Source organism: Lipophrys pholis, assembly GCF_963383615.2.
Source record: "Lipophrys pholis genome assembly, chromosome: 13".
Taxonomy (NCBI): domain Eukaryota; kingdom Metazoa; phylum Chordata; class Actinopteri; order Blenniiformes; family Blenniidae; genus Lipophrys; species Lipophrys pholis.
Window position 1 is genome coordinate 28,608,684 of NC_137632.1, and position 20,433 is coordinate 28,629,116.

General features: G+C 46.6%; 2 protein-coding genes across 4 annotated transcripts in view; one reads left to right on the forward strand and one right to left on the reverse strand.

The window, feature by feature from the left end:
• lrch1 (leucine-rich repeats and calponin homology (CH) domain containing 1) overlaps positions 1-9,886 on the forward strand; it is a 57,779-nt gene extending 47,893 nt beyond the window's left edge. For 2 of the 3 annotated variants that reach the window (XM_080478569.1, XM_080478570.1), the window contains 4 exons: positions 219-328; positions 1,556-1,693; positions 1,773-1,850; positions 8,993-9,886. In XM_080478569.1, the coding sequence (XP_080334695.1) occupies positions 219-328; positions 1,556-1,693; positions 1,773-1,850; positions 8,993-9,142 (476 nt within the window). In that variant the 3' untranslated portion in view covers positions 9,143-9,886. Of the gene's footprint in view, positions 1-218; positions 329-1,555; positions 1,694-1,772; positions 1,851-3,966; positions 4,444-8,992 lie in introns of those variants that run through there. The other variant, XM_080478568.1, reaches the window with a different exon arrangement.
• A 4,113-nt stretch (positions 9,887-13,999) lies between these two features.
• Positions 14,000-20,182, reverse strand: esd (esterase D/formylglutathione hydrolase). Its single transcript, XM_080478583.1, has 9 exons — positions 20,065-20,182; positions 19,207-19,281; positions 18,072-18,160; positions 17,797-17,895; positions 17,587-17,711; positions 16,407-16,526; positions 15,590-15,688; positions 15,345-15,512; positions 14,000-14,631 (listed from the first exon to the last, which is right to left on the reverse strand). The coding sequence occupies exons 2-9, from the start codon at positions 19,272-19,274 to the stop codon at positions 14,551-14,553; spliced, it is 849 nt and encodes a 282-aa protein (XP_080334709.1). The 5' UTR covers positions 19,275-19,281; positions 20,065-20,182; the 3' UTR covers positions 14,000-14,550.
• Positions 20,183-20,433: the final 251 nt, after the last annotated feature.

Consider the following 20,433-nt stretch of genomic DNA (forward strand, 5'->3'; position numbering starts at 1 on the left):
TGTGTGTGTGTGTGTGTGTGTGTGTGTGTGTGTGTGTGTGTGTGTGTGTGTGTGAATATTTTGAAGACATGATGATTAATCTCCTCCTTTATTGTCAGTTCACTCCTTTTCAAATGTCACTTTTATTCCAGGGATTTTAACCTCCTCTTCTTTCTCCTCCTTTCCCCCTCCTCTTCCTCCTCCTCCTCCTCCTCCTCATCCTCCTCTTCCTCCTGCAGTGTTCCTGCGGAGCCACAAGAGTCTGGAGTCGATGGATCCTCAGTTCACGATGAGGAGGAAGATGGAGCAGCTGAGAGAGGAGCTGGAGCTGAGGGAACACCTCCGGGATGTGAGGATCACTCCTTTATGAGGGGGGGGGGGGACCAATGGAGGAAGAAAGCATCTCATCCATATGTGTTGTGTGTCCTCTGTGTTGTGTGTGTCCTCTGTGTTGTGTGTCCTCTGTGTGTTGTGTGTGTCCTCTGTGTTGTGTGTGTTGTGTGTCCTCTGTGTGTTGTGTGTCCTCTGTGTTGTGTGTGTCCTCTCTGTTGTGTGTCCTCTGTGGTGTGTGTCCTCTGTGTTGTGTGTCCTCTGTGGTGTGTGTGTCCTCTGTGTTGTGTGTGTCCTCTGTGTTGTGTGTCCTCTGTGTGTTGTGTGTGTCCTCTGTGTGTTGTGTGTCCTCTGTGTTGTGTGTGTCCTCTCTGTTGTGTGTCCTCTGTGGTGTGTGTCCTCTGTGTTGTGTGTCCTCTGTGGTGTGTGTGTCCTCTGTGTTGTGTGTGTCCTCTGTGTTGTGTGTCCTCTGTGTTGTGTGTGTCCTCTGTGTTGTGTGTGTCCTCTGTGTGTTGTGTGTGTCCTCTGTGGTGTGTGTGTCCTCTGTGTTGTGTGTGTCCTCTGTGTGTTGTGTGTGTCCTCTGTGTTGTGTGTCCTCTGTGTTGTGTGTGTCCTCTGTGTGTTGTGTGTGTCCTCTGTGTTGTGTGTGTCCTCTGTGTGTTGTGTGTGTCCTCTGTGTTGTGTGTCCTCTGTGTTGTGTGTGTCCTCTGTGTGTTGTGTGTCCTCTGTGTTGTGTGTGTCCTCTGTGTTGTGTGTGTCCTCTGTGTTGTGTGTCCTCTGTGGTGTGTGTCCTCTGTGTTGTGTGTCCTCTGTGGTGTGTGTGTCCTCTGTGTTGTGTGTGTCCTCTGTGTGTTGTGTGTGTCCTCTGTGTTGTGTGTCTCCTCTGTGTGTTGTGTGTGTCCTCTGTGTTGTGTGTCCTCTGTGGTGTGTGTCCTCTGTGTTGTGTGTCCTCTGTGGTGTGTGTGTCCTCTGTGTTGTGTGTCCTCTGTGTTGTGTGTGTCCTCTATGTGTTGTGTGTGTCCTCTATGTGTTGTGTGTGTCCTCTGTGTTGTGTTTCCTCTGTGTTGTGTGTGTCCTCTGTGTTGTGTGTCCTCTGTGGTGTGTGCTCTGTGTGTTGTGTGTCCTCTGTGTTGTTCTGTGTCCTCTGTGTTGTGTGTCCTCTGTGTTGTGTGTGTCCTCTGTGTTGTGTGTCCTCTGTGTTGTGTGTGTCCTCTGTGTTGTGTGTCCTCTGTGGTGTGTGTGTCAGAGCATCGAGAGCAGACTGAAGGTCGTCCTTCCTGAAGATCTGGGCTCGTCCCTGATGGACGGTGTGGTTCTCTGTCATCTGGCCAATCACATCCGGCCTCGCTCCGTGGTCAGCATCCATGTCCCCTCGCCCGCTGTGGTAGGTGTCCCCCCCCCTCCCCCGCCGCCGCCACGAGTCAGGATGGTGTTTCTGAAGCTTGTTGCTCGTGTGCCTGCAGCCTAAACTCAGCATGGCCAAGTGTCGGAGGAACGTGGAGAACTTCCTGGACGCCTGCAGGAAGTTGGGCGTGGCCGAGGTAAGACGTCCCGGTCATCCTCGTCCAGAGCTGCTGGCTGCTGGTGGTGCTTTGTGACAATACTGGTGGGGGGGAGGGGTCTCTGTCTGAACCGGGCGGGGGGGGTGTGGGGCACGCCCAGTCTGCTCAACCTGGAAAACCTCTTCAGCTTCACATCCTGTAATCTGATCTAATCTCAGTACGGCTCAGGTCACCCCCCAGTTCTCCATAGAGACCCCGCCCACCCTCCATCAATCCCCCCCCCCCCCCCGCTGGCTGCGCCTCAAACAGCTGTAGTCAACATGTGGCTCCGGGTCCAGAGGGGACACGTTCAGGGGTCTGGAGGCGGGTGTGGACCTGCTGCTTCAGTCAGATGGGACGAGGCAGAGGTTCTCAAAGTGAAGGGCTGGGAGGGAGCTCTGACAGGCCGGGGCGATAGGGGGGGTCAGGGGGGGTCGGGGGGGGTCGGGGAGACGCCTTTCCCTCTTTTGAAGGACTTTATTCTGAGAAGAAATGGTCAAAACAAGACATTTAAGGTTAAAGCACACATTTAGGTCCCGTTTCCACGACAACGTTACACATCGTTTTCATTTCACATTTACTCAGCAACGTTCTTAAAACCATGTCCGTTTCCACGGAAACGCCAGAAACACTGACAATTATGTAGTTACCATGTTGGGCCACGACGTGGCGCTGTTGTTTGTTTTTGTATTGGAATCAAACACGCTGAGTGAAATAGTGGGCGGAGGGCGCAGTTTTTACAAAATATATAAAATAAAATAAAAATCTTGTTCTGCTCAGTTACAAAACACATGAAAAAAGAATCTTACTTTAAGTCGTCAATAATTTCATTAAAAGTTACTTTATATAGTAATTTGGTTTATTGTTTTGTGACAAATCAAATTCTTGAAATCAGAACAAAGTTTTTTTTCCTTTTTTTTGCAAAACTTTTTAAAGATAAACTAAATACGTTATATATACGTTTTTGTTCTAACTTTATGAAGTAGCCAAATTTGTCACTAAACAATAAACCAAAATGAACACATAAAAGTGACCTTTTATTAATAATTAATTATGAAAAATTTTACTTTAACGTTAAACGTTAAAATAGTTTTTTTATTTCTGATAAATAAAATCCACGTCTGCGACACATCAGAACTTTGCTCCTGTTAGTCGTTTCTTCTTGTTCTCCTCCTCTGATTCTGAGCTGCTTCACTTTGCCCCGCTGCTTGCTAACTGCTAACTGCTAACTGCCTCCCGCTGCCTGCGCGGACGATGCTAACCGTAGCCAAAGCCTTGATGCTTCGCCGAGCTAACCCGCTATCAGCTTCTGTGCTAACGTGCTAGCCTGCTGCACCGACTCTCCCATCAGCCACCTCACCTCTCCGCCTGGCAGCGCCGCTCACTGAGGGAGGGGGGCACCGGGGCTTTTTCCTCCCCCTCCCCTCAGTGGACATCACTGCCCCCCGCCACCACCCTTCCTCATCCTCATCCTCGCACACCGCTCTCACTCTGACCTTTGACCTCTGTATTCTTTGGTTAACTTCCTGCCTTTTTCCTTCTCTTTTTACTTTCTGGCTGGATCACACACCTCCTCTTCCTCTTCCTCCTCCTCCTCCTCCTCCTCCTCCCCCCGCTTTTTCTCCTTCCTCTCCTCTTTCTCTTCTTCCTCTTCCTCCCTTGTTGTTTCCCTCCTACTCTTCATCTGGCTTTACTGATCTTCTTTCCTCGTCTTCTTTCTTTCTGTTTCCCTCCTCCTCATCCTCCATCCTTCCTTTCCTCCTCCTCTTCATCTCCTCTCCTCCACCTCCTCCTCCCATGTTTCCCTCCCTTTCCTCATCTTTTCTCCTCTTCATATCTCTTTACTTTTCCTTCTCCCCTTTCTCCTCCTCCTCTTCATCTCCCAATCCCTTGTTTCCCTCCCTTTCTTCATCTTTTCTCCTCTTCATGTCTCTTTGCTCTTCTGTCACTCTTCCTTCTCTTTCTTCTCCTTGGTTGTTTCCCTCCCCCTCTTCATCTTTTCTCCTCTTCATATATTTTCCCTCTTCTTCCTCCTCCTCTCCTCCTCCCTTGTTGTTTCCCTCCTCCTCTTCATCTCCTCCTCCTCTTCCTCCTCCCGTCCACCGGGGGTCGCCAGTCTTCGCTCTGTTCGGCCTATGACATCCTCCAGTGCCGCCTGCAGCCGGTTCACGCCTGCGTCCGGGCGCTGGTTGCTATGGATACAACCTCTCCGGACAGGAAACGGGACGCTCCCAACCCTGCCTCCTCTTCCTCCTCCTCTTCCTCCTCTTCCTCACCTGTGGGGGCGGAGTCAAAGACTCCCACGTTTGTATCCGTCACCACTCAAACCCCGCCCCCCGCCTGGCAGGTCTGGGACCTGATTGGCTCGAGCCTGGTTCACATCCTGTGCCTGGTTCTGCTCTTCGTGGCCTACACCTGGAGCGAGCTGACGTAGCCCCAACCTGTCAGTCACCTGCTGGCCCCGCCCCCTCCCGCACAGGCTCCGCCTCCTTCTTTCTGCTATGTTTATGTCACACGGGAGGAAATAAAACCAAGGTGTTTCCTCTTATGCTCGTTAGGATTCAACAGTGAAACAGTAAAGTGAACGTGAGCCAAAACATTATGACCACTGCTGGGATTCAGTTCAATTCAATTCAACTTTATTTATAAAGCACCACATACAACACAGTCATGTCTCAGTGCTTTTAACAGAGAGAAACCCAACAAATCCACCTGTCATAGACAGAAACAACTTCATAGAAACCTGAGGAATTAAGGCCGCGCCCCGTTTACACGACATTTATTTATTAAAACACATAATATTTTGCTCTTTCATTTCAGAAAAGTTTCGCGTTTTCACGACGCTGTTTTGAAAATGATGTAGTTGGGATGTTGAGCCACTAGTTGGTGGTGTTTGTTATTGTAAAGAAACAACACACACACACACACACACACACACACACACACACACACACACACACACACACACACACACACACACACACACACACACACACACAGAGGAGAGAACAATGAGCTCTAAATATCAACAATGGCAGAACACAGACGTTCTAGTAGACAGACCACCAAGTTAGGTTATTACTGGAAGTCATGACACCACGAAGGAAACATTGTTCTCATTGGCTCTACTGAGCATGTGCAGAAGAGCTAGTTACTATGACCAGGACCAGGGGCAGCATTCCCACCGTTTCCATGGAGACTTGACGTGTAAACGGCGCCGGAGTCAGTTTGATGTGTGCCGTGTCAGAGCAGGCTCGGGTTCAGTCAGGTGTCATCAAGTGGACCAATCAGGAGAAGGAAGCCCCGCCCTGTAAGTGACATGTCCACTGTTGCACCCTGCTCATCAATGAAGGTAACGATCACTGAAGTGGACCAGGGAGCGGTCTGGTCTGATGGACCAGGTCACATGAGACCCGATGCATTATGGGAAGAAGGTGAGCATCATGAGGACAAGGTTCTGCTGGGAGACCTGGAGTCACTTTAAACACTGGTACATGCCACATTCCCAGTTTGACGGAGTTTGATTCAGTTTTGCCTGATGGCAGCTTAAAGTGCAGATCTCAGTCCAATCAAGCATCTGTGGGATGTGCAGCACAAACAAGCAAACATCTCAGGCTGGTGGTCATAATGTTGTGGCTGACGGTTATGAAGGGACTTCTCAGCGTTTCTGTAGCCAAATCAGAGTTGGTCCACTCTGACGTTCCTGCATCATTTGGATTATTCCCACCGGTTTCTGTCTCATGTGACACAAATGCAGCGTCAGCATGAGAATCTCTCCTCGCCTCACCTCCTCCCGATGAAGAAACACCCGACAGACGGATCTGGAGCGTTCAGAGTCCTGGGGTGTGAACAGACTGACACTCTGCAGGATTCTGCACATTTGGACGGGATTATTTTGACTTTTAAGTCTCCCAGCAGCCGCCTGGCCCCGTCCAGGAGGAAATAATCCCAAAATAAATACGGTACCAGATGAAGGTTGAAATATCAGACACAGATATCAGCTAAAGATGAGTGGGGTGTTAGCTGATGCTCTATAATGAGACGCTCTATAATAAGATGTTAGAGGAGGAACATGCTCTATAATCTAGATGCTTGAGGAGGGAGATGCTCTATAATCTGGATGTTGGGGGAGGGAGATGCTCTATAATCTGGATCTTGGTGGAGGAAGATGCTCTATAATCTCTGGCTCTGTACCTCTAGATTTTTACGTACATCTAACTTAAGCAGCACTGAGTTTCTGGTCTCATTGTAATAATCCCAGATGTTCCCAGATGTTTGTCTTGGTCCTGTCGGAGCTCCGCCTCTTCCCACTGATTGCACACTGGAGCGTCCGCCGGACTGCGGCTTTAAACTTCAACTTGTTTGAGGGAACTGCAGAAGCACATGTGTCCTGAAGCGACATTCCCCGTGACGAAGCTGCCGGAGCGCTGGCCGTTATTTAAAGAAACGTGTGACCAGAAAAAAAAAGCGCAACGCAAACGAAAGCCATAGTTCACTGTTGGTGATTCAGATGAGCTGGATGTATTTTTGTGCTTTTAAATGTCTGAATAGTTCTTAGAACCTGCTACGGGCCCATTTTGTTTTACTTTGTAGGAGAAATGAGGAAACTCCAGAAACCGTACGACGGGTCGTCTTTCCATCTTTTCTGCTGAAACCTGATATGCAACGCCGCAGTTTATGGAAACTAAGGAAGGGCTATAGAGACCAGATAGTTCATGGACCTTAGCGTGTATTTATGTTCTTAAGCTGTTCACCTCGGATCAATCAGCGGTTCCCAAACCTCGGACTGTCTCTCAGACGGGCGTGGACCTGCCCTGCAACCTGATAGGGTCAAACCTTCCACGTTAGGACACGCCCACTCTCTATAACCTCTTATAGGGTCAAACCTTCCACGTTAGGACACGCCCACTCTCTATAACCTCTTATAGGGTCAAACCTTCCACTGGAGGACACGCCCACTCTATACAACCTCTTATAGGGTCAAACCTTCCACTGGAGGACACGCCCACTCTCTACAACCTCTTATAGGGTCAAACCTTCCACGTTAGGACACGCCCACTCTCTACAACCTCTTATAGGGTCAAACCTTCCACGTTAGGACACGCCCACTCTATACAACCTCTTATAGGGTCAAACCTTCCACGTTAGGACACGCCCACTCTATACAACCTCTTATAGGGTCAAACCTTCCACTGGAGGACACGCCCACTCTATACAACCTCTTATAGGGTCAAACCTTCCACTGGAGGACACGCCCACTCTCTACAACCTCTTATAGGGTCAAACCTTCCACTGGAGGACACGCCCACTCTCTACAACCTCTTATAGGGTCAAACCTTCCACGTTAGGACACGCCCACTCTCTACAACCTCTTATAGGGTCAAACCTTCCACTGGAGGACACGCCCACTCTCTACAACCTCTTATAGGGTCAAACCTTCCACGTTAGGACACGCCCACTCTCTACAAAATGCTAAAAAAGGAGCTTTTGAGTGAAAAACTATCACCGGAGTTGGACCAGCTGACCTGCTGGCCACAGTCCGAGCGGTGTTGTAATGCCACTCTGTACCACCAGGTGGAACAGTGAGTAACTTTTTCTCTCGTCCAAGAAGGAGAAAGAACCAGAAACTCTGCTGAACTCAACGTTAACGTTAACCGTGGCGTTGCAAAGTCTTACAGACTGCGCCGCGAGCAGACCCCGGTTGGGAACCGCGGTCTCATCGAGGTCGATCTTATCGTGTAACTTTAAGGAGACGAGCCGACGTGACGCAGTGTGGAAACTTGAATTTAAAACCTCGTCAGTCCGTCGGCTTTTGACCGTCTTTATTTCTGAATGTTTGACTCAAAGGTGCCGTCAGCATTCATAAAACCTTCATTTCAAGTCATTCCTGAGTTTTTCTTATTCTGTGAAATGGATCAAACGGTGACTCCCACTTTCTGTTACTAAAGAAAAAACAAACAAAAAAGCTTTTTTTTTATGACTTGTGCATTATATTTGAAGATTGTCACGGCCGAGGTAATAAAAGCGGTTTAGGGAAGTTTTCTGGTTTGTGGCGTCGTTTTTACAGCAGCGACTATTCAGAGAATTCACCATCTGGTCAAACCTGCTGAAGCTCGAGGCTCTTTGCTCCGCGCAGCACTCTGGAGGTTAGCATTTAGCATTTAGCATCCCTGCACTGTGCACTCACACTCTTCCAGAAACTTCCTGAAGCCTCATAAACTTCAATTTCCCAAAGTGAAGCAGAGCCAGACTGAGCGGAGCAGACTCCCTGGAGAACCAGCAGTGCATTCTGGGTAGTGAGCAAACAAAGCTAACAGTGCAAAGTATCTCATGAGCAGATGTAGCGTAGCGAAATCTGGTCTGAAGACTAGATATCGCGGTAGCTTGTGGCTAACTGTTAGCCACGAGTTAATTAACCGCCACTGGCTAAAGGGGCGGGACTTCCTCTTTCGGTTTGGACCAACCAGTGAGCCGTGTTTCTTCTTTGTCATGCTTTTCTTCCTCTCTGGTCAGTGTTCGTTTCGGGTGACAGCGCCCCCTAACCAGCGGCTGTTGTAATTGCATGACGTCGTCCGGGCGGTTTGATTCACGCAAACCGAACCAGATGAAGCCGAGTCCCCAGATTCTCCCGGCCTGTGATATAAATGCTGCTCTGCAGCTCCCACTAGTGGTGACTAGTTGAGTTCTCTACATGAATGAGCCACAGCTCTCTGAGTGTGACTAACTAGAAAAACAGACGTTTAGTGAGTTAAGTTAAATATTCCTTTAATCTGGTCCCAAGTATTTAGATTTCTTCTTTTCAGGCACGTAGGTTATTACAAGGTGCCTTTTACACGTACTCCTGAAACGCCACCTAGTGGTGGACGACGAATCTCTTCATAACACCAGCTCATAAGAAATGCTCGTCATCCACTACCAGGTGGTGTTTCAGAGGAAGACATGAAAATTGTCCCAGAAGAAAACAAAATACTCATCTTTACTTCACTTCGGCAGGTTTAAACTCGTCTAATTTAAGATTTAAGTCATTTTCTAAATCCTGTGCTGCCACTTTCTCTCCTCCCCTCCTCCCACTCTCTCTCCCTCCTCCTCCTGATGGTCTCTCTTCCATCCCTCCATCTTTCTTTCTCCCGGTGCTCCTGCAGGACAAGCTGTGTCTGCCTCACCACATCCTGGAGGAGAAAGGTCTGGTGAAGGTCTGCATGACGGTGCAGGCTCTGCTGGACCAGGCCTCTTCCTCCTCCTCCTCCTCCTCCTCCTCTTCCTCCTCCATCAAACACCCACTCCTCACGTGAGGTGGGCGGAGCTTCCAGCGATGGACGAGCTGCACTCAACCGACAGACTTCAGGTTTAGAGACGGAGGTAAAACTCCTCCGGTGCTTTAATTTACCGGAGAACTTCTGTGACGGAAGAAATCCGACTGAAAATCAACTTCCTGTTAAATTATTTCACCGTCTGAGAAACAGACGAGGCAAGAAAACGACCCCTCCTTCATTTTGAACCCGATCGTGAGATTCAAACACTGGCTGCTGACCAACATTCCGACCCCTGAAGCCCGTCGAGGTTTGGACATAAAATTGGACTTTTGAGAATAAATGACATGATTCTGAGGGAAAATATTACAAACTGAACAAATTTTAATTCTTAGTTAAAATCAGGTATTTGTGACGCACTTTGGAACAGATCGTCAGTGCCACGTGTGAAATAGTTAAAAGTAAGAATTTAGTTTGTTAAATGACATGAAAGCAATAACGGATAACAAAATGTTTTAAGTTTTAAATCTCATTTTAAAAAGTCCCAGTTTGGGAAAAAGTCTAAAAATAGCAAGACTTTGTTTTACACAACAAAGTTCCGAGTGAAAACACATCGTCGTGTTTTTGTTTCGTAAAAGTTTCGTGTCAACGACAAACAACGATGTAGTCAGCATGCTGGACCACTAGTTGGCGCTGTTTGTTTTTGTAATGAAACCACACACACACACACACACACACACACATACACACACATACACACACACACACGTACACACAACCGACCCCAAAACAAAAAAGTTTTAAAACTATGAAAACGTTGTCATTTTTACACAAAATGTTCCACAATTAAGCACAAATGTGACTTTCAGTTGCGTAGAACTGGCATAAAACAGGTAGATCTATATCTTTTCTTTTGAATATATTTCTTAACTATTATTTTGATCTCATTTGTACATTTTCCCAGGATTTTGGGGGATTTAAATTTGTTCAAAATGGAGGAATTTACTTCTCAAAAACTCGGTTTTATCTTCAGGTCTCGGTGGCTTTAATAGACTTAAGATACAAGTGTATCTCAAAAAATTAAAACTCGTTGAAAAAGTTCATTTTTGAATCACAAATATTAGAATTTATATGTATTTTCCCTATGAACTGACCTTTTTTTAAGCTTTTTATTTTTTACTTTATAATTTTGCAACTTTTTTTTAACAAATACCAAAATGATCAGAATTAAGATGTAAATTAGTTTTTATTTGGTTAGTTTTAAGTTATTAAATTCAAAATATGTGTATGAACTTTTTGAAGATATTTTAACTTTTTGATTTATCAGCTCATATCAAACCGTCTCTAAACTCTACAGACCATAATAATCCCTTGAATTGAACAAACTGAACCAAACACAGACTCGGTCAAAGAGGAGCTGTTGAATGAGGAAGAGGCCAAAAGTATTTTTCTCTGGTATATTTTGGGTATTTGTGTGTTTTCTGTGTGAAGCAGGTCTGAGTTCGCTCTTTGTTCTCGTCTCTGGTTGTTTGTCGACGCGACCTGAAGGCTTCAGTCTGAGCAGGAGGTCGTTTGGTGACCAGACAAAACCACCGCAGGTTAAATGAGCTTCCAGGTCTCATGAGGCTCCGCCCCTGAACAGGAAGTCCAATCAAAACGCTTCTGAGTTCTGCGCCAAAATAAATGTTCCTCAGACCTGCTGAACAACCGACTGAACGACTGAATGAACAACTGACTGAACGACTGACTGAACGACTGACTGAACGACTGAATGAACGACTGAATGAACAACCGACTGAACGACTGACTGAACGACTGAACGACTGACTGAACGACCGACTGAACGACTGACAGACTGCAGGACGGACGTTGTGTGTTTGCTTTGGGGTCCTGGCAGCTGTTGCTGTGTGAGATTCGAGACGGTGACGCTCGGTGGGTTTGAGTTCGTTCCACCGTCAACATAGCGAGTGACAGAAGAGCAGCGGCAGACCGGTTCTTTAAAGGAGCAGTCGCTATGACGAGCTGCGCTTTGCTTCACGCCGAGTTTTCCCCTCCAGGACTTTGTTCTTCATCCAGATCAAACCTGGTGGAAGAACAAGACGGAGGACGAGAGACCTTCTTTTATTAGTCTGAGCTGTGATGAATCATGTTTCCACTCGCAGTGAAATTTCATCAAAGAGCTGGAGCCCCGCGACCCGGAGCCACGCGGCCCGGTGCCCTGGAGCCCCGCGATCCGGAGCCCCGGTGCCACGGAGCCCCGCGGCCCGGTGCCCCGCGGCCCAGAGCCCTGGAGCCCCGCGGCCCGGAGCCCTGGAGCCCTGGAGCCCCGCGGCCCGGTGCCCCGGAGCCCCGCGGCCCAGTGCCCCGGAGCCCCGGAGCCCTGGAGCCCCGGAGCCCTGGAGCCCTGGAGCCCCGCGGCCCGGTGCCCCGCAGCCCAGAGCCCCGGAGCCCCGCGGCCCAGTGCCCCGGAGCCCCGGAGCCCCGGAGCCCTGGAGCCCCGCCCTCTGGCTGCACGAAAAAAGTAAAGCTAACGGAAAAGTAATAAAGGAAACGTGAATCCAGCCGAGACGCGTCTGGCGTAGAGACGAGCTAGTATCTGAACAAACGCGTTACCGTCGTCCCGCTACGTTTTTATATTTCTTTGTGAAGCGTATCGTTTACTCAACAAGATTATCCTGTGTTTACTCGATATCGACCAGCCCGACCAAGTGATGAAAATAAACTCGTAAAATGTTAGCTAGCATTAGCGCCAGTGCGTCGCGGCACTCGGTTAGCGCGATGGTTTCTATTTATCCAATCAAATTTACGTCAGTATTATGATAGCATTGATCATTCTAATGGAAACAGTGCGCCCCCAAGTGGACACTTCAGTAATAACAGCTACTTTAATAAATCATCTCTTTGAGTTGCTGGTTTAACAAAATAAAACGTCGTTCACTCTGAGAAAAAAGTCCCAGACTTGAATTCAGGGAACGTTTTTTGCTTTTTGTTTGGTTCGATAATTCTTTACTAAATTCTCGTACAGCTTTTTATTCGGGGTGAAACTTCCCGATGTGAAAGCAGAGTGGAGGTTTCTCTACGTACTGCTCCTTTACAAGACGGCTGACCACAATAAAAAAGCAGCTGATTCGCCCTGAAAAGTCGCAGCAGGCGCCAACAAGTTTTTCCTTTCAGTGCAGCTTCGTATCCAAAGTAAATAACAGAAAATAAATACAAACAAAAAGAGACGAAGCGCTTCCACTGGAACGAGTCCACAGTTGCCAAAACAAACTTTTTTTTTCTTCCTCTGTTGTGATAAAAGTAAATAATTTAATTTAAATGTACATTAAGCCTGTGTAGCGTGTTATTTATCACAATCGTTTGATGTTCACGTACTGTATGCTTTACCCTAACACTCGCACTCCGTCGTCATGGTTACGATCATAATGTCACTGCTTCGTGTAGCCACACTACAGGCAGCTCGGTCGTGGGAGAACTTTTTAAAAATACATGAAAATGTCTAAATCTGGACGGAGGACAGCGTTACGGTGCGTTCACGAGCAGCTGGGAAAGGGGAAACTCGGGATTTGGAGAAATTCATCGTAACATTCTCGGAAAGATTTGAAGAAAATGAAAAACATTAGCATCCTGATGAGCTAGCGCACAACAACAGATGGCGACAGTTGGTCACTTGTCACCCGACCGGGAAATAGGAACTTCCCAGCTGGTATCATTCCGAGTTCCCAGCTTCGTCTTGTTGACTAACGTACTAAAATGGAGCGATACATTATTATATTAGATATTAGAAATTCGATGGCAGCTGAGTGACGACGGCTAGCGTCTTTAGCTTAGCATGCAGAGTTAGCCACGCAGCTTTGTGTCTGGTATACGCCAACGCTTCCAGCGTCGTTAACTCGCCGTCTTTCTCGCCATTTGGAAATATTGAAATTTGTCAAATTAATAAACCTGATTGAAGATGAAGCCACGATAGCGTAAGTTATTAGCTTAGCATATAGCTTTAGCGAGCTACAGAAAACTATTTCCTCGAGTACAAGAGCTTTGTTCTCTGGTATTTTTCCGAGTCTCGTCAACGCACCGTAATTTGTCATTTAGGCTACAAATCGTCTTCCAGCTGTAATTTGAGACGCTTTTATTTATTGAGTCCAAACAGGAAGTGGTGATAAGAATCGTTATAAATTAGCTGTGAGATCAAACAAAGGGAGCGTTGTTTTTTGTTTGTTTGTTTGGTTTTTTTTTTCCCCAAAAAAAAAGCAATAAAAAGTAAAGTGACTGCTCCCCCGACAGAATCTGCACTTTAAACTTGTTTCTATTTATGATCTTTGTTTTGGCAACTGAAGGAGCAGAAGTTTGTGTTTTACCTGCTGAACGTGAAGCCGTCGTCGTCTTCGTCTTCTTCTTTTTTTTAAAAATGTCTTTTGTATAAAAAGTGAGAGTTTTGTACGTTTCTCTGAGCTTTATTTTTGCGCTCTGGGGGTTTTTGTGGAACTTGTACAGCCGCTCTGATGCATGAAGTGTCTCTGTGACGTCGCCTTAAACTGCTGCTGTGAATAACGTGTACAGACTTTCTCAGTAAAACTCCTCTCCTCCACTACGACTCTCCGCTGTTTCTTTATGAGTGTGTACATATATAAAGAGTATGAAATAAAATACAAATGTGCAAAAAGTAAAAATATTTACACTGTGGAATATAGATGTATATACAGACATTTACAGGTAAATCCCCCCAAAACATGAGAATATCGTGAAAATGATCAATATTTTCTGTCACTTGTTTCAGAAAGTCCAACCCAGATATGATGGAGGCTCATGACACACAGAGGGAAATATTCCAGCCTTTATATCTTCAAATGTTTAGATTATAGGTTACAGAGAATGAAAACCCAAAATGAGAATCTTACCTAAGATCAATAAAAAAGAATAAAAAAACTAACTAAAGGTTTTTTTTCCTTCAGTGGCCCTAAAACTTCCGTGTCCTCGAAATATCTGTTAACTTTTTTTTTTTTTTTTTTAAAGAAAAATAGGTTAGTTAAATCACCATTGAGTTATTTTTATTTTTATTGATCGTTAAAACCTGAAATATGTTTGTTTCATTCAGTAAATAAAAAAGCTTAAAGGCTTTCCCATTAAAAATAACAAATCCAAATAATCATGACTATAGTCTAATGGTAAATTTAATTTGCTGAATTTGATTCAATTTTGGAAATTAGATTAGTTTCAAATTAAATACATTGAAAATACTTCAAATGATTTAAACTCCATCAGTGTTAAATATTTCTTTGGATTTTTTTTCACTGTGGAACTTTGCAGTTTTGACGCGTCGATCTTAAAAACATTAAAAAGTGGGCGTGTCCTTCGGCGTTTCAAGAAACAAACATTTTTCTAAGTCAAGGTTTTTATTGTGAAAGTCCTGTGGAAGACCCGAGGAGGAAGCAGGAAGCGTCTCCGGGGTTTCAGGCGTTCAGGTACTTGGCGTGATGTTTGATGTGGTCGTTGATGAAGGAGTAGATGAAGAAGTAGCTGTGGTCGTAGCCCTGCGCGCAAAGAAACAACTTCAATTAGAATTTTGTACGATAGAAGACGCTACGCTACGCTACGCTACGCTACGCTACGCTACACTACGCTACGTCTTCTTTCAGTGCAGATTATTAGCATTGATCTGACCACCTGCTATGCTAGCTCTAATCCTGCTAGCACAACTTTTTATCCCTTTATGTTCACGTTATCACACTTAGCATGAACCTTGCAGCATAGCGTAGCGAAAGGAACCCGGCTACTAGCAGTAGCATAGCTAGAGAAACCCTGCTACTAGCACTAGCATAGCTATAGGAACCCTGCTACTAGCACTAGCATAGCTATAGGAACCCGGCTACTAGCACTAGCATAGCTAAAGGAACCCTGCTACTAGCACTAGCATATCTAGAGAAACCTTGCTACTAGCACTAGTATAGCTAAAGGAACCCTGCTACTAGCACTAGCATATCTAGAGAAACCCTTCTACTAGCACTAGCTTAGCGAGAGAAACCTTGCTACTAGCATAGCTAGAGAAACCCTGCTACTAGCACTAGCATAGCTAGAGAAACCCTGCTACTAGCACTAGGATAGCTAACTGCTACTAGCACTAGCTTAGCTAGAGAAACCTTGCTACTAGCACTAGGATAGCTAACTGCTACTAGCATAGCTAGAGAAACCCTGCTACTAGCACTAGGATAGCTAACTGCTACTAGCACTAGCGTAGCACTCTGACCGGCTGCAGCCTGAAGACGACGGGAATCTTCTTGTCGGCGCAGACGGCGATCAGGTTGTCGGGCAGCAGCTGATTGGCCGACAGGAACTGATCGTCTCGGCCCTGATCGATCAGCAGGTCCAGCGGCGGGCCGGAGTACGACGCCGCCAGGACGGTGGCGTCATACGCCTGGAGGAAGAGGAGGAAGAGGAGCATGAGGAAGAGGCTGCAGGTTCGACCCCCCCCTCCCCCCCCGCTGGGCTCACCTCCCAGCTGGACCGGTCCGGACCCAAATACCCCGCGAAGGCTTTCTGCCCCCAGGGGCATTGCAGAGGGTTACAGATGGGGGCAAACGCAGACACCGCCTGGACCGGGGCAAAAACTTTGATTTAATTACAACGGAAAATAGTTTCACTTCTTTACAACCTCAGATTTTATTTATTAGAATTTCATTAGAAATATATTTAAGTTTTCCTCTGAATTGTTTCTGTATTTTTATTCAATAAAAACTATTTGAAATAAATTAAAACATTTAAATAAAACTGAAAAGAAAAGTATCTTTAATTTAGTCTAATACATTTTCCATTTTATTAGTTTATCAACGTCGTTTTTATCTTTAATATTTATTTCACTTTTCTATTCAGATCATCTATTAATTTGATCATCTGGTTTAAGATTTTCAGTATTTTTATTCCATAAAAACTCATTTCAAACATAAATAAATCGATCTAAAGATGAATTAAATAATGAAAAAACTAATTAAATATCAAGTTGATTCATTTTAAAATCCATTTTTATCTTTAGATCTTTTTATTAATTATATTTGAAATTACTTTTTATTCTTTTCACTTTTTTTATATCATTTGCTTTATTTACATTATTAATATTTTTAGTTTTCTTCAAATTATTTTTGTATTTTTATTCAATAAAAGCTTTAATTTCAAGAAATTCCAAAAATATAATAAATAAATAAGTTGATGAGAAGCTCCTTGGCACTAATATAAAAAAGTCTTATTATTTTAATTTAATCTAAATGTTGTATTTTAGCGTCCTGCCGTGTTGCATGCTGGGAGTCGAGCCCACCTTGTACTTCCCGGGGTTCCTCAGGGCGCAGACCAGCGCTCCGTGGCCGCCCATGGAGTGACCGCTGACCGACATCCGCTCGGGGTCGGCGGGGAAGTTGGCGTTGACGAGTTTGGGGAGCTGCGAGAGGAGGAGGAGGAGGAGTCAGTGACGGTGTGGGAGGAGGAGTCAGTGACGGTGTGGGAGGAGGAGGGGAAGGGGGAGGAGTCAGTGACGGTGTGGGAGGAGGAGTCAGTGACGGTGTGGGAGGAGGAGGGGAAGGGGGAGGAGTCAGTGACGGTGTGGGAGGAGGAGGGGAAGGGGGAGGAGTCAGTGACGGTGTGGGAGGAGGAGGAGGAGTCAGTGACAGTGTGGGAGGAGGAGGAGTCAGTGACGGTGTGGGAGGAGGAGGGGAAGGGGGAGGAGTCAGTGACGGTGTGGGAGGAGGAGGGGAAGGGGGAGGAGTCAGTGACGGTGTGGGAGGAGGAGGAGTCAGTGACAGTGTGGGAGGAGGAGGAGTCAGTGACGGTGTGGGAGGAGGAGGGGAAGGGGGAGGAGTCAGTGACGGTGTGGGAGGAGGAGGAGGAGTCAGTGACGGTGTGGGAGGAGGAGTCAGTGACGGTGTGGGAGGAGGAGGAGGAGTCAGTGACAGTGTGGGAGGAGGAGGGGAAGGGGGAGGAGTCAGTGACGGTGTGGGAGGAGGAGGAGTCAGTGACAGTGTGGGAGGAGGAGGGGAAGGGGGAGGAGTCAGTAAAGTGTGGGAGGAGGAGGAGTCAGTGACGGTGTGGGAGGAGGAGGGGAAGGGGGAGGAGTCAGTGACGGTGTGGGAGGAGGAGGAGGAGTCAGTGACGGTGTGGGAGGAGGAGGAGTCAGTGACGGTGTGGGAGGAGGAGGGGGAGGAGTCAGTGACGTGTGGGAGGAGGAGGAGTCAGTGACGGTGTGGGAGGAGGAGGAGGAGTCAGTGACGGTGTGGGAGGAGGAGGGGGAGGAGTCAGTGACGGTGTGGGAGGAGGAGGAGTCAGTGACGGTGTGGGAGGAGGAGGGGAAGGGGGAGGAGTCAGTGACGGTGTGGGGGGGGGAGGAGTCAGTGACGGTGTGGGAGGAGGAGGAGGAGGAGTCAGTGACGGTGTGGGAGGAGGAGGAGTCAGTGACGGTGTGGGAGGAGGAGGAGGAGGAGTCAGTCTGCCGCCGGGGCTCCGACCTCCTGGGTGACGTAGGAATACATCCGGTAGTTTGTCTTCCAGGGATCCTGAGTGGCGTCCACGTAGAACCCGGCGCCGGTCCCGAAGTCCCAGCTCTCGTCCTCGCCATCGATGTTACAGCCGCCTGAGAACAGCAGCGGCGTCAGGACCGTGTGTGTGTGTGTGTGTGTGTGTGTGTGTGTGTGTGTGTGTGTGTGTGTGTGTGTTACGTGGGCTGGTGTCCGGGGCCACGATGATCAGGCCGTGCTCCGCCGCTCCCAGTTGACTTCCTGCTTTGGTGATGAAGTTCTGCTCGGTGCAGGTCAGACCTGCAGACAGAGACCCGGGCTCAGACTGTGGGGCAGTGGCTTGGCGCTGCTGCCTCACCGGGCCAGGAACCCGGTTCGATTCCGTACTCTGAATGTTTGTGTCCCAATGCTTTGATCGGACTCTGAAGCAGCCGCACTACCTCCCCTCCCCACCAGGTGTCAGTGTTCAGACTCACCGGAGAGCCAGTACATCACCGGACATTTGTCCGTTTCAGCCTTCGGAGGAAGATAAACCGCAAACTTCATCTTACACTTCAGCTCGGAGCTGCAGAGAGGAAACACTCCGTCAGACCGTGTGTGTGTGTGGGTGTGTGTGTGTGTGTGTGTGTGAGGCATTAACCTTGTGTTATTAGATTTATTGGTCGTTCTCTGTCATGTTTCTACCACCTTGTTGTTACTTCTAACATATAAATATCTATAAGTATATTCCTTCTTTGAGACCCGCTAGGAAATGATCTCCGGCCCTTTAACGGCCCGCAGGCCCGAGGTCCAACAGCTCCAACATTAAACTCGGTTCGACTATAAACGGCTCAATCTGAGGAGACGTCAGGTAAAAGAATGGCTGCAGGAATCACACGGTGTAGAAGAGACAGATAGAACTGAAGATGAAGATGAAGAGTTCACAAAGAGACAAACTGTAAAGACGTGAAGAAGAAGAAGGTCAGAAAGGCCTAAAGACCTACAAACATAAAGACGGACTGCAAACAAATACCAGATGTTTCGTTTGGACTGAAAAGAGACTTAAAATAAATAAAGAGAAAAAGTGGAGATAGATTCTGACCAACTCATGGAAAACATCCGTAAAGTAATCTGAACTATCACAGATACTTTTTTAAATAACCGACGATGAATCCAAAGGGATGAAAATGTTCCAATAAGAAGGAAGAGATTTAATATCAGGATGAACTCTGGGAAGAAAGACGATGAAGAAAGACTGAAAAATCCTCAAAATGTAACCGAACAACAAGAAGAGAAAACTTCGGTGGCGTGTTGAGCTTCCGTTTCCACGACAACGCCGCTCGCTGTCACTGAAAACAACTTTTTGAAAACTCTTGGAAAATGAAACTTTTTCTGAAATGAAAACACAAAAACGACGTGTTTTCAGTCAAACGGAGGAAAACCGGAAAACCTGAAAACCGGAAAACCCGGCGAAGCAGAAAAAACCACCAGCAGGAGCGAAACGCCTTTAATCCAGGAGGTGAAGGCCGAGACGTTCACACAACAAAGGTTACTGATTTACAAGCGTGTGTGTGTGTGTGTGTGTGTGTGTGTGTGTGTGTGTGTGTGTGTGTGTGTGTGTGTGTGTCTCACCTTTCATGTTCAAAGACCTTCTGGAAGCCACCGGCACATTTGTTGGAAGAAACCAGTGTGAGAGCCATCTCTAATCTGTAAACACACACACACACACACACACACACACACACACACACACACACACACACACACACACACACACACACACACACACACACACACACACACACACACACACACACACACACACACACACACACACACACACACGTTTGGTTTATTACAAAGACCTCATAACAACATTGATCCCTCAGATTAAACCTGTGCAGCAGCTTGTGGTTCCTCTGATCTCGCGCTCTCGTCTTTTATTAGAAGGTAAAGCATGTAAACTGAATGGTGCTTTAAAAACTAATAGTACAAATTCTCAAACGATTCAACAACAGTTGAGGGCTAAAGGTTCATTGTGCATCCCTGCAGTCCCTCTAACACTTGTATCTCATGTAGGATAAGTAATAATTACACCTGAGTGATGAGACACACCAACACACACTCGTCCCTGCAGTTTCCACGGAACCTGCCAAACTCAATTCATACGGACTCTAATTTAAGCACAGAGATCTCACAGGAGTTCACTCACTAAACTTCTTATATTTCAATCTGCGTCCAAAAACATGCATCGATTTGGAAGCCGAATGACATCCAACACCCTGACAAACCCAGTCTGTGCCTCTTTTGATTTGTATATTATTGCATTTACGTTTTATACAGTAGAAATTAAAAGATAGTCCAAATCTAAACAGAGTTTGGTCGGAGCATGCAGCGATTAGCGAGTTAGCATATGGGATATAAGCAGACGTGCGGCTCGTCGTCGGGAGTGAAGCTAAAGAAACTAAAGACTCAATTTACAGGACAAACCTGTTAAATTCCGGGTATTTGTCTGGAAATGTGAGCTTTTATTCGCCGTTCAGCCAACTTTCCCCGCTGGTCCAGAGTCCAGGAGCGTCAGGCTCAGCGTGATGACGTCACAAGAAACGCCCCTTCACCAGGCAACGTACGAGACGTGACGTCAGGGTAGAGACACTAGAGTGCGCTGTTGTTTATTTAAAAAAACAACCTTTTAATGAATCATCAAATAAAATGAATTTAAAAAACAAACTTATTATTGAAAATAGAAAAAAAAATTCAATTTTATTTCACTAAAACATCCAATAACACCTTCATGAATAAAGAAATATAATTTTCTGATTATTGCATCATTAAAATGATTCATAAGCAATTTGGAGG